This window comes from Arachis ipaensis, chromosome B2 (genome assembly GCF_059453495.1).
Source record: "Arachis ipaensis isolate K30076 ecotype BB chromosome B2, ASM5945349v1, whole genome shotgun sequence".
NCBI lineage: Eukaryota > Viridiplantae > Streptophyta > Magnoliopsida > Fabales > Fabaceae > Arachis > Arachis ipaensis.
This window is the reverse complement of record NC_142437.1, coordinates 94266465-94279844: the sequence shown is the minus strand read 5'-3', so window position 1 is coordinate 94279844 and position 13380 is coordinate 94266465. Positions and strand designations below refer to the sequence as shown.

At 31.6% G+C, this 13380-nt stretch overlaps 2 protein-coding genes across 2 annotated transcripts; one reads left to right on the top strand and one right to left on the bottom strand.

Annotated features, from left to right (window-relative positions):
- The first annotated feature begins 4684 nt into the window (after positions 1-4684).
- Positions 4685-8051, top strand: LOC107627432 (NAC domain-containing protein 45-like). Its single transcript, XM_088505978.1, has 3 exons — positions 4685-5134; positions 5534-5635; positions 7632-8051. The coding sequence occupies exons 1-3, from the start codon at positions 4685-4687 to the stop codon at positions 8049-8051; spliced, it is 972 nt and encodes a 323-aa protein (XP_088362104.1).
- Positions 8052-8518: 467 nt separating this feature from the next.
- On the bottom strand, positions 8519-11248 carry LOC107624624 (uncharacterized). The gene is made up of 4 exons (XM_088503874.1): positions 10807-11248; positions 9526-10078; positions 9060-9121; positions 8519-8931 (listed from the first exon to the last, which is right to left on the bottom strand). Exons 1-4 carry the CDS (start codon positions 10935-10937, stop codon positions 8907-8909), a joined length of 771 nt encoding a protein of 256 aa, XP_088360000.1. The 5' UTR covers positions 10938-11248; the 3' UTR covers positions 8519-8906.
- Between the last annotated feature and the right edge of the window lie 2132 nt (positions 11249-13380).

The window sequence follows — 13380 nt, the reverse complement described above, 5'->3', positions numbered from 1 at the left end:
TTGCTGCATGGATTGGGGTTGAGGAGGATTCTCATTATTTTCCTGTGCTGTAGCAGTATCTTAAGCAAATATGATATTCTCATTGTTCTTTTGTACTGTAACTGGATCTACAGTAGGATTCTTATTGTGCTCTTGTACTATAACTGTATCTTGAACAATAATAGGTACAAAGACCTTATTATTATCAGTTACAGAATCCTCATCAAAAGTAACATTCCTAATATTTCCTTCCCCCCAAACTCAACATCCTCAAGAAATCTCGCATTTTTCATTTTAAAAATAGACCTTGATGCAGGATTGTAAAACTTGTACCCCGTGAACGCTTAGCATAACCAACAAAATAGCAACTAATTGTCCTTGAATTCAATTTTCTTTCATGCGACCTATAAGGTCGCGCCTCAGCTGGACATCCTCAAATATGCAAATACTTTATACTGGGCCGTTTCCCAGTCCAAATTTCATATGGGGTTTTGTTAACTGCTTTGCTTGGCACTCTACTAAGGATGTACACTGCGGTCTTTAAGGCTTCTCTCCATAGTGATTCAGGCAAGGAAGAATGACTAATCATACTTCTCACCATGTCCTTAAGAGTTCGGTTCCTTCGCTCTGCAATACTATTTATGCTAGGTTTGCCTAGCATGGTGTATTGCGAAACAATACCACACTCCTCTAGGAAAAGAGAAAAAGGCCAGGGACGTTGCTCACCTAAACCATCATATCTTTCGTAGTATTCACCACCACGATCAGATTTGACAGCTTTAATTTTCTTTCCAAGTTGAAGTTCAACTTCAGCTTTGAAAGACTTGAAAACATCCAAGGCTTCGGACTTTTCATGAATTAAATATATATACCAGTAACGAGAGTAATCATCTATGAACGTAATAAAGTACCGTTGTCCATTCCAAGAGACAGTAGGGAATGGGCCACATATATCGGTATGTATCAGTTCTAAGACATCTTTAGCTCTCTCGGCACCTAATTTTCTTTCGTTTGTCCTTTTCCCCTTTATGCACTCAATGCAGACTTCAAAGTCTGCCAAATTTAGGGGTCCAAGAATTTCATCCGACACGAGCCTCTGAATTCTCTGTTTAGATATGTGACCTAGGCATTTGTGCCATAATGATGCCGAATTCTCATTTAGTTTTCGTTTTGTACCTGTTTGTAGTATTTCATTATTATAGGAATTTAATTCAAGCCTATATAGATTATCCACCAAATGACTAGAGCAAATATTATTCGAATTATAGAAGAGACTAACTTTATTGTCTCTGAACGAACAAAAATAACCCGATTTGTCCAAACGAGAAACAGAAACCAAATTCCGTCTAAATGATGGTACATAAAATGTCTCTAATAAATCCAAGTAAAATCCACTTGTGGAACATAATCTAAAGGTTCCTATAGCTTCGACTGCAACTATATTGCCGTCTGCCACATAGATGTATCTTTCAGCATCACTTGGCGGTCAGCTCCATAGGCAATCCTGCATAGTAACACTTACATGAGTAGTAGCAGCAGAATCTACCCACCAAGTATCAACAGGTACATAACTTAAACTAGCCTCAAAACAAACGAAAGTAAGAATTATACCCTTCTTTACACGCCAGGTGGCATATTTGGTACAATCCTTCTTCATGTGTCACACCTTCTTACAGAAGAAATAAGTTGAAACTTGATCCTATTTCTTAGCCTTTTTCTGTTGAGAAGGCACATCTGCAGTATTATCACGCTTTCTTTTATACTGAGAAGATGAAGCCTTGTGAGCACTTTCAGTCTTATCTTGTTGTAGCCTCTCTTCTTCTTGTACACAGTGAGATATAAGCTCATTTAAGGACCAAGTGTCCTTTAGGGTGTTATAACTCACTTTGAATTGCCCAAAGTGTGCAGGAAAGGAAATCAAAATGAAATGCACGAGTAAATCTTCAGACAACTCTAACTTTAGTGCTTTCAATTTTGAAGCAAGATGAGACATTTCTATAATGTACTCCCTTATTTTCCCTTTACCTTTATACCTCACGGAGACAAGTTTGCTCAAAAGGCTACTTTCCTCCGCCTTTTTATTCTTAGTAAAGAATTTTTCAACATCTTTCAGGAACTGTTTGGCATCTTTATCCTCAGTAATTGAGCCCTGAAACGCCTCAGGAATTGAGCGTTTCATGATCATAATGCTCATTCGATTGGATCTCTCCCACTTCTCTATTTTAACCTCATTGAGGTTTTTCAGAGTGGAAGTGGGTTTCTCCTCTCGAAGAGCTATATCTAGATCCATACAACCGAGGACAATCTCCACGGTATCCTTTCAAACTTTAAAGTTTGAACCATTCAGCATAGAAATACTGCTAATTTGTGCAGAAACATTGATAGCTAAAGCCATAGTTTCTGGATTAGAAAAATAAACATGTAGTAAATATTAGTTAAATAATGGGAAAAAAATCCATATTGAGATATCTAGAACAACATTAATTTTCAATCTTTGGATAGAAAAATTAACTGTAAGTGATACTCTCATTGCAGTAATCAAATATTGTCAAAATTCCTGTCACACATTAAGCCTTTCTTTGGACCGACTTAATGCGCACATGAAAATTTAAACTTCGCAGCCTATTTATTACCGCATATATTTTCTATTAATTGGCCAAACAATAACCTTCCTTTGGGCCGATTATTAACCGCATAATTAATAGAAAATAAATAAAAGTGTGCAATACTTATTATTTGGCCAAACAATAAACTTCCTTTGGGCCGATTATTGTTCGCATAAATAATAAGTATTACTTTATTCTTAATCAGTTACCCAAATATTTATTTACCATTAATATGTGTATGTAATTCGGCCAAATATAGGCCTTCCTTTGGGTTGACAAATATTCGCATGAATTATATATCACCATATTCCTAATATTTTAAATAAATCAATTTTCACAAAAGAAGCTACTTTAGTAGCATAATATTCAATCAATTTATTCTAAAACCAAATTTTTATAAAATAGGTGGGTATAATAATCTAAATTGTTACTAATTTCCTTATATAACAATAAAAAAATACTTTATGTAACAAAATAAAAATATTTAAGTAGCATAGAAGTATAAGACAATATAAAATAACCATATAATATTGTGTGACCTCCTTAGTTATACATATATTTAAATATGAAAATTGCTAATATTATTATGAAACAAAATTAAATTCACAATATATCATAAAAAAATTAAATTTTCTATAAAATAAATATGTATAACACCAAAAAACAATAATAATAAAAGAAAACTTAATCCTTAATATTCTTTAACTTTATACATATCAACGTACAGAAGTTATATATGTATAAAACTTAAATTCATATTAAATTCAAAGAGGTTAGTCGATTCAAAACCAAATTCCATATATTTAGCAACTTATTATCAATTGTTTTCTTCCTTAAAAAAACGAATCCATAAACAAAGATAAAAAAGGCATATATGTCTGCATGATTATTATCCACATATATATATTACTTGATCATGTGTTAGGACGCACTGCATTCATATATAAAAAAATATTACATTAATGAACAAATAAACTAATGTATAAAGAAAACACTTAGAGTCCATGTATGCACATAAAAAATAAATAATAAACTCATCAGATCCATAAAATTAAGTTGATCCAAAAGGAGAGCAACAACGCAAATATATATTGATCCAATGAGATTAAAATTTAATATCAATGATTCAATTATGAATGGCTCTGATACCACTTGTTAGAATAAATTAATTTTAGTAATTTAGATCATCCATATTAAATCACCAAAAATATATTATAATGCAGAAGTGTATCTTTACTCATAAAATCAGGAATTGACAGAAGAATTTGGATCTTGTGGTTCTTTCGATCTTCCTCAACCAAAGCCTTCTGTATTCCTAGGCGGCTGAATTGTGACTCTTTTGATGAGGAAAGAACAACAAAGGCGACTTTAGTATATTGGGGACCCAAACCCTGAAGGCACTATTTATATTTGAGCATGGCACCCATTAAACCCTAAAAGTCAAATAAAATAGTATCTAAAGTCAAAAGATAATATATCTAAAATCCAAAAGATAATCATCAAAGGAACAAAAGATAATATCCGATTTTATTCTCATTTAATTCCAAATCAAAAGTAATAATAACTTATTCAATTTAGCATTTAAAAATAATAAATGAGATCACCATTATATAAGTCATTTAATTTGAAATAGCATAATTTGTTATTATAATTAATATATATATTACTCACAAATAAATTAAAAAATTAAAATAAATTCCTAACAAGATATTTTATTAATATAAGATAACATATGATATCTTTTTAAATTCAATTAGAAGATATAATATTAAATTTAAAATATAATTAATTATTTTTTGATGATATGATATTAAAAATTGACACATTTAACTTTAGTCGATGTCAACTAAAAAGAGTAATTTTTATCTTAGATTTTTTTTTTTTGAAAAATTAAAATGAAAAGATAACATAATTATTTTGAACCGAAACATCCCAGGCAAAATCAAAACGAACATAAATTGTCATATTTCAATCTTTTTATTTTTTCAATCAGTAGATACTTTCATCCAATATATAAACTCTACTACCGCATTATTAAACCACTTACTTCAATAATCTTCTTAATTCCCTGTTTCTTTCTTTCTTTTTTAATCTTGAATATGGCTTCAACAAAGTTGCCTTCAGGTGCAAGCAAGAAGTTCAAGCCTACAGATGAAGAACTCATTCAAGATTTTCTCCTTAACAAAATCAATGGGAGGCCTCTACCAAACAATGGAACCATTCTTGAAGGTGAAATGTTTGGTACGGAGAAGAATCCATGGGAAATTTGGGAAGAAAACGTTGAAAATTCTTATGACGGGAAGGACCTCTATTTCTTCACTACTCTAAAAAGGAAGTTCTCAACTAACAGCTTGCGGATGGTTCGCACCATTGGGTTGGGTTCTTGGGAAGGTGAAGACATCGGAAAAGAGATTATGGCCAATAAAACTAACCAGCGCATTGGAATGAGGAAACGATATCGCTTTGAGAAGAGTGGTACTAGCCATGATGGTGGATGGATCTTGCATCAATATAGCATTGATTCTTCTTTGTTACCAAATCCATCCAATGTAAGTATCATAATTTTGCGCATATTCTTTAACCAGAGGTTTCGAATTTGAATCAAAAGAACCAGTACAAACTAAATTCTTGTTGGACTGTGTTCGGTAACGTTTCGATGATAGATTAAAGGTTCAATTGCTGATGGACATAGAGTTGTAAAAGTGTTCTGTCTAAAAACAAAAAATATTCGTCTTATTTTATTTTATTTTTCTCATTATTTCTGTTTCTATTTAAGAAACAAAATCAAAACACAACCAAGATGACCGCTACATTATGCTTAGTTTCTCAATTACACAACCTTGGATAATTTCTTTTCGGTTGATATATATAATGACCGCTACATTATTTCTGTCTTGCTCCAATTCCAATTAAACAAAGGTTAATGTATTTATATATTTTCCTTGCAGATGAATAATTATGTTTTATGCAGATTTAGAAAGAATAACAGTAAACCTCGTCAAAAGAAAAGGAAAATTGTGGCTCCTGAAACTGTGGCTACTGTAATACCGGTAAGTATTGATTTGATTGATGTGTTTAATGTTTTCTAACTATAAGGAAAAAGTTCAATTTTGATTTTAAGCTTATTAAATTAATAGTAGTTTATAGCTTATTGAGTTGTGTTTATGTGTCTTCAAGTTTCAATTTAACGTCTCATAGACACTCTTTCTTTTCAATAATAATAGTGGTGCCTTTGAATATACTGAGTGTTGTTGAAATAATAAATTTAGGAATTACATTTTTATTTATTTGAACACAATATTTCTAATTAGTTTGAGGATTACAAAGTGTATATGATTTGATTCTAACTCTTTTTATAATTTGAAATACTGCTTCTATTAAAAAATCTGTTTGAATTTTATTATATATAAAGTAAGTTTTTTTTAATACTTTGGTTTTGATTATGGTGATTTCTTCCATACCCAATTAATTTGAGGGTATTATATACCCTTCTTACATGTTCCAATTAATTGGTGACATGTGTATTCATTAATTCCAATCAGCAAATGAATTTTTTATTTTTAAAAATAAAAATCAATGAATTTAATACATGTATAAAATATTTTATATATACATATCTTAATACACTATACATACATTTAAGTCTGGTTAAATCAAACCATCATATATGATAAACCTTAAATAAATTATTTAAAAGAAAAAAAAAAGAATTGAGCCGTTGTAATGGTGCTGGAGAAAGAGGGAAGAACATAGAACCCTAATCTTTTTCATCTAATTTCGTCTTCTTCTCTTTTCTATATTCACAAAAAAAAATTCGTTTCTTCTTCTTCCCTCTCCTCACTCTCAGGATATATCTTCTTTTTCCTCCTTTTAATCTTCTAAAGTCCTTGATCTTGTTGCTGTAACCCAGAGCAATCTATCGTTCTTTTTACTGTTCTTCAATTCAAAGTCGCCAACTTTGTTGTTGGAACTCAGAACAATCGATTGTTCTTTTTACTATTCTTCTATTCAAAGTTTAAAATGAATTTTTTATGTGAATATAGAGAAGAGAAAAAGACAAAATTAGATGAAAAGGATTAAGATTCTATATTCTTCTCTCTTTCTCCAGCATCATATACAACAACCCAATTCTAATTTTTTTTTTTCTTTTATATAATTTATTTAAAGTTTACCACATATGATGGTTTAAATGTATGTACAGTATATATATATATATATTTATATGTATGTATTAAATTCAATTTTTATTTTTAAAAATTAAAAATTCATTTAATGAATACACATATCATCAATTAATTGGAACATGTAAGAAGAGTATATAATACCTTCAAATTAATTGGGTATGAAAGAAATCACTTTTTGATTATTTAAATCCATATTTGCGTATCTTACTAGCTACATATTTATAATTAATGGCTCTTTTATTTAAATGGAGCAAAGATGTTTTAATTTATAATTACAGCTGCTCTTGTTTGCAAGACTAAATAAATAAAAGATTTTGATTTTGAAAGAATATAGGCGAATAAAGTAGTTCAAGTAATTAAATAAAATAATTAAAGATTTAGTAATTGATTTAAGAATTACAGCTTATTTTTTGGTAGACCTTACTTATTTACTTTAATTTAGAAACCAACTTGATTTGCATATATATTGGGCGAAAGTCAAATAATAATTATTCTTTAACAAAAAGAAAAAAAATTTCCGTTTTACAACAAATGTCACATTCATCATAGTATTCGTATTGTAAGCATTATTCTGTATTTTTTTTTCTTCTTCCAATTGAAATTGTGTATGAAAATTATTAAATTTTGTTTAGATTAAAGTAAATCTGAATTTATGATGCTAGTTTGGATATTTAATTTGACTTGGTTTCCTACCTTATTTTCTATAATCATATACTACTTACATATCTGAATAACACAAATGGTGAACGTGCAGTTTTTGTTTTATGCCTTTCATCATCATCATCATCATCATCATCATCATCATCATCATCATCATCATTAGGTCAAGTTCTTGATATTATTATTGTGTTCTTCATATTAGAATGCCAATGATTATGCTGGGAAAGTAGAATTTGTTAACCAATTAGAGAATGGAGATGAAAGGATGGAGATTCAAAATGAATCACCAAACCAATCAGACAAAGCAAACCAATCAGAGAATAATGGAGATGAGAAGATTGATGAGATTCAGAGAGAACTAACAAATCAATTAGAGAATAATGAGGATGAAATACAGGTTGAGGCTTTTGATACTACTATTGGAATTGAGGCAAACTGTGAGGAAAAGGGAGATGGTGATGATGATGATGATGAAGATGACAATGATATGACATGGCCAGAGTATTTTGCAATGCAATTGTTAGAACTTAACAAAGACTGGTTCATCCCAAAGGATGATGTCCCCATTATTCCAAATAAATTTCACAATGACATGTTAAAGCGGTTTAAAAAAGTTTTATGATCAAGTATATCTAATTTTTGTTTTTCTTTTTTATTTATTTTTAGTTTTTTATATATATCCGGTTCAATTTTGTACAGACTTTTGTTTTGGTCGGATAGATTTATGTATTAATTTTTTAGTGAATTAAGAACTACTTATTAATGTAGTTAATTTGTTTAACTTTGTTCTAGATAAACTGAGGGTGCTTTTTCTGCAATTTAACATTTATTTGGAAGATGTAGTACATGCGTGTTAATTAATGGGGTTTAATCTTGGGCTATTCCAAAAAAAAAAATACTTAAAGAATGACTTTTGATGTTTGGAGAATTGATTGTTTAAATGAAATCAGCAAAAAATGTGGTTGATTGCTTATTGTGTTTTTAATTTTTTTTTTCTTTTTTTAGAATTGTGTTTCCAACAAGAGAAATTTGAATGACCATGATAATGATTAATGATATATTAAGATTATTTTAGGGTCTACGGATAAATTGACCAAAGCAGCATATATTGGAATGGTGGTCAATAATCTATACAGATGTTGAGTCTAAATAATAAAAATGAAGAGAAAATTACAATGAAAAACTCATTTGAACTAAACTGAAGTATAACATAAACCCTACATCAAATCAACTAATTCATACCCTATAATAAGGTATGCCATTAGGCATTGGGGTTAGTGATGAGGCAAGCTTGAGCTCAACGATAATAGGCTCCGGCAGGCAAAATATAATGCATATCCATGTTCACATCATTGCAATATGCATTTACAGGCAACAGCGCTTGCTTGGCGAAAAAGAAGAGACGACAACGCACAGTCAGGTTCATCTCAGATACCATCAAGTCAGTGATCATCTTCATTGGTTCCAGGGCAGTTGGTCAAGAGAGCATCCTTTGATTCATACTGAAGAAACATATAAAAATCAAAATTTAATTTATAGATAATTATGAGTTTCAAGAGTGTCAAAGTTTGGTTTTTAGTATTACTACAAAACAAATATATAAAAAGTAACTCTGTGTGTTGTTACTCACCTTATACAAAAGAGGCAATAATTGTGGTCATCCCTCAGTTTCATCAAAACTTCTTGCAAATCCTGAATCGATTACATGTATCACTATCACAGTTGCAACCAAATACAAATGCAGGACTAGATTAACAAAGTTCAACAAGAATGAATTTCAAAGTATAAGAAATACAACAACGACAAGTAAGCTTTGTCCAATGGCTAGGTAGGATCGGCTTAAATGGATCAAATGATGACAAAGTGCAATGAATAATATTTGTTTAAATCGCTTGGTATTTAGAGTATAACGAGGAGAAAATTAATCAGCAATGGAAGTGTATTGACTTAATGTGTGTGCCTGAGCAGTTAAGATCAAGAGAAAAAGAAAACATTTGTGCTGTTTCCATGTGTTATTCAGGGATGCAACATAAATCAATACCAAAACATGGTTAAAAGGAGCGTTCAACCAAAAATATAACCTTTTAGTTACGTACCTCTTCTGTTATTTCTTCCTCTTCCTCATCTTCCTTTTCTTCATCATCCTCATTCTTTTCCGGTTCAATGATTTCTCTATTCTCTAATTGATCAAGGGCAACCTTTGCCTTATGGAAATTGGCTACAACTCTCTTACTCTGCCATCGCGACTTCTGTCTCAACCCAAAGTCTTGCATTAGATCCTCCTCTTTCCTCCTTTTTCTCTCAGCGATGATTTCCTCCTTTTTCCTCTTCTCCTTGTGAGGATCATCTAGGCCAATACCAGCTCGCGATCGTCGAATCTCAATCCCCACTGGCTCAGCCCTACCCAAACCCTCTTTGCCAAGGGCAGCACCGGGCGTATAACCCATTTGTTTGAGCAGCTTAAACCCAATGTTGGATTGTGGTATTGGAGCTTCCACTTTTGCCAATGTTTGCTCATCCTCTTCTTTCTGTTTTCTTTCTCTTTCAAGTTTTCGCCGTTCTTGCCAGCTGAGTGTTTTTAACTTATTCTTGGAAGAGCTGATCGGAGGGTCTTTCTTGCCAGAGATCTGCACATAAGAAAGGGATCCTCTTCACCAAAATGCAACTATAGTACATATAATCCGTAAAATAAAAGAGGTTAACATAATTTAATCCATAATTTAAACATTACATAAGTTCCCATTTGTTTTTCCTTTCAAATAGACATATAAAAGCAAAAGCTCATATATCTTCGAAAATGCATGAGACAACACTCCCATTTTCAAAACTATTTCCAAACTGAAATTTTTGGGGATAATAATCTAGCAGCAATGCTTTATTCTTTAGAAAGATGAATTGCTATCCTTAGTCCCACCTTATATGATGAACAAAACTAAAGAAACTAAAAAATTGGCAAGCAAAACAGATAATTGGTACATTAGATATATGAAGAAACCAAAGACCTGGTAAGCAAAACAGATAATTGAAATCTTAGATATATGCAGAATTAATTTCTGCAAACTTTTATTTTCAAAAAGAAGACTCATTTTCTACGTGATATTAGAATGAGCATCATAATCTATTCCAGTTATCATCTACTTGGTTCGTCAAGTAATTAGCTCACTTATCTACTTAAACTGGTCATAAATTACATCAAGCACCGTTTTTCTTTCATCATTTATTAATTCTTAACACCAAGGACTAAAGTTTACAAACACAAGAAAACATAAGAACTAAAATTTAGAGACACAATTGCAAGATCATGTGAAATCAGATCACTATACCTAATTGAGTAAAAGGGAGCGACAGAACGAAACGACAATGGAGGAGAGTAAAACGGCGAGAAGTAATACCTTCTTGGAAGGAAGCGTGAGAGGTCACCCATGTAGTCATCGTCCTGTTCTTCGGTCCGGTGGTTGTTGTTGCTGCTGCTGCTGCTGCTCTGCGTGCTCGCCGTTGATTCAGCCATGGCCAGCTTCGCCGCACTGAGCTTGGCCGCTTGCTCACACCATAACTTCGATGAGGCTAAGGGGAACTGCCAAGAAACTGGAGCACGACCCCGCCGCGGGAGGTAGCGGCGATTGCAAAAAAGGAAGCGTGCACAAGAGATTTCAATCAATCAGAACACATGGAGCTAGAGTTGGCGAGCGCAGGGGGCAGATTCACGATCACCGTAACTGAAGGCGAAGGATGCAGCCGTTCCTTGCCCGATTCTGAGTCCCCGAGAGTCGAGAAATGAGAGGGATTCACGCCAAAGTTGAATTCAACTAGTTTCTTTATTCGGTGAACAATTCAAGTTGTTTCTATGGCTCCCCCATTAGGCTAGCTTCTCTTTCTGATTGTTGGGCCCAGGGATTGGGCTGGACAGCCCAATCAAAAAATCTGTCCAAAAATATTTCATTGATCAATTTAGATTGGTTTAGTGATTAATTCACTAATCTATTTAAACAAGTGTTAGGTGTTTAAATTTTGCTTTATGCATGCAATCAGTGACGGACCCAGAAAATTTTAAGAGTGGGGGCAAAAATATATATATATATATATATATATATACTAAAATAACTTTTGTTAAATATTATTAATTATATAGAGATATAAAAATTAAATAGTTAGTGAACACTTTCATTCTTAAAATACTATTCATTATATATAATTTATAAAAAAATATTTTTTATTTCTAAAACTTGAACTTAAAATATTTTAATTAAATTATAAATACCTTATTATCCTAACTAATTTTTTATACACATTTAATAATAAAAGACTGAATTAATTGGTATATTAGCGCCTAATGATACATTAATATTTATAATTTGAAACTAGAATTATATATAAATACTAAAAAAATTAAATTTGTATACAAAAAGTATGTTTATATAAAATAACAGAAATATAATTCACAATTTTTTCTTTCTTTCTTTTTAAAATAATTAAATTTGTTATATATTTTTTAATTTAATTTTGATATAATGTTAGATGAAAGATTTTATACATCTGTTTAATTATGTATTGTAATTAAAATATTTTTCTATTACTATTTCTAAAAATAAAAAATATATTTTAAATTAGTAAATTAATCAATTTATTTTAAAATTTTATACGCAACATAGGTACATATAATAGAACAAAAGATAAAAAATAAGTAATAAAAATGAATAAATCGAAAATAAAATAAAATATATAAAGTCACAAAGAAAATAAAATATTAGATTAATACCTAAACTACAATTGTTTGAATTAAAATTTGCAATTGAAAATATCAAAAGGAGAAACAATTAAATTGAAAGATACATAGGGTCATGGAGAACTATATAAAAAATATAAAAAATTTAAAATTTATTTTTTGATGAAGAGAAGATGACCACTAGATAAGGAATAGAAAAAAAAGTTGAAAATATAAAAATAAAAAGAGGGTTTAAGGGAATAAAGGAGTGACGACACAAAAATTAAATTTGATTAGGTTAAATAATAATTAAAATGATAGAGAAAATAAAAAAGTAAATTTGGAACTTTAGCTAATTGAGTTTAATTTATGGGTAAAGTATATTTTTTGTCCCTGAAGTTTACTAAAAGTTTCAAAAATACCCCTAAGTTTTAATTTGTTTCAATTTTATCCTTAATGTTTTCGATTTGCATCAATTTTATCCTTATCTTCAAAATTTTTGATCAAACTATAGTCAACATTAATTTTTTCCAATAACACCCCCCAAACCCTATTCTCTTTCATCATCATCAAGAACAACTCCTCCCTAACATTCCCGCCGCCGTTTGTGTCCCAACTCCGGCCACCGCAAGTGATGTATATCATAACCTCCTTCTCTCTTTCATGGAGAAGACTCCATTACAAGACCCAGCATTCCACCACCAATCCCTGACCATGGCTCCAACCAACAAGTGCTATGAAGCACTTGAAATCAAATCCATCAACATTTAAGAAGAAGAAGCAAAATAAAAAAGGGCAACAGCAACATCAACAATAACAAAACACAACAACAGCTCCATGCAACAACAGATCAAAACTCCATAACAAATAAGAGGTACATGTCCCTTCTGATTCTCAATTACTTTCTCTTCTTTGTGGGTACCGTATCTTCAAGCATGATCTCAAAGATTTCAACAAAAAGATTCTACCTTTATCATCTTCATTGAAATCATGTTGGGAGGTGGTAAGCATGGTAGCTGGCGGTGGTGGGCACAGCGGTGCGGCTGTTCGGCAGGGGGAAGGAAGGAGTGATGGGGGTATGGGAAGGGAGGGGGGAAAGGGGTGGTGTTGCTGGTTGAAGGGGGGTGCGGTTGGACGGTGGCGGCGTCGTGTGGTGGCGCGGGGGGGAAACAGTGGCGGAGGAGGATGGAGGAAAAAGAAAGAAGAAGAAAGAAGGGGAAAGGAGGGAGGGGGGTAGAGCGTGCCGGAG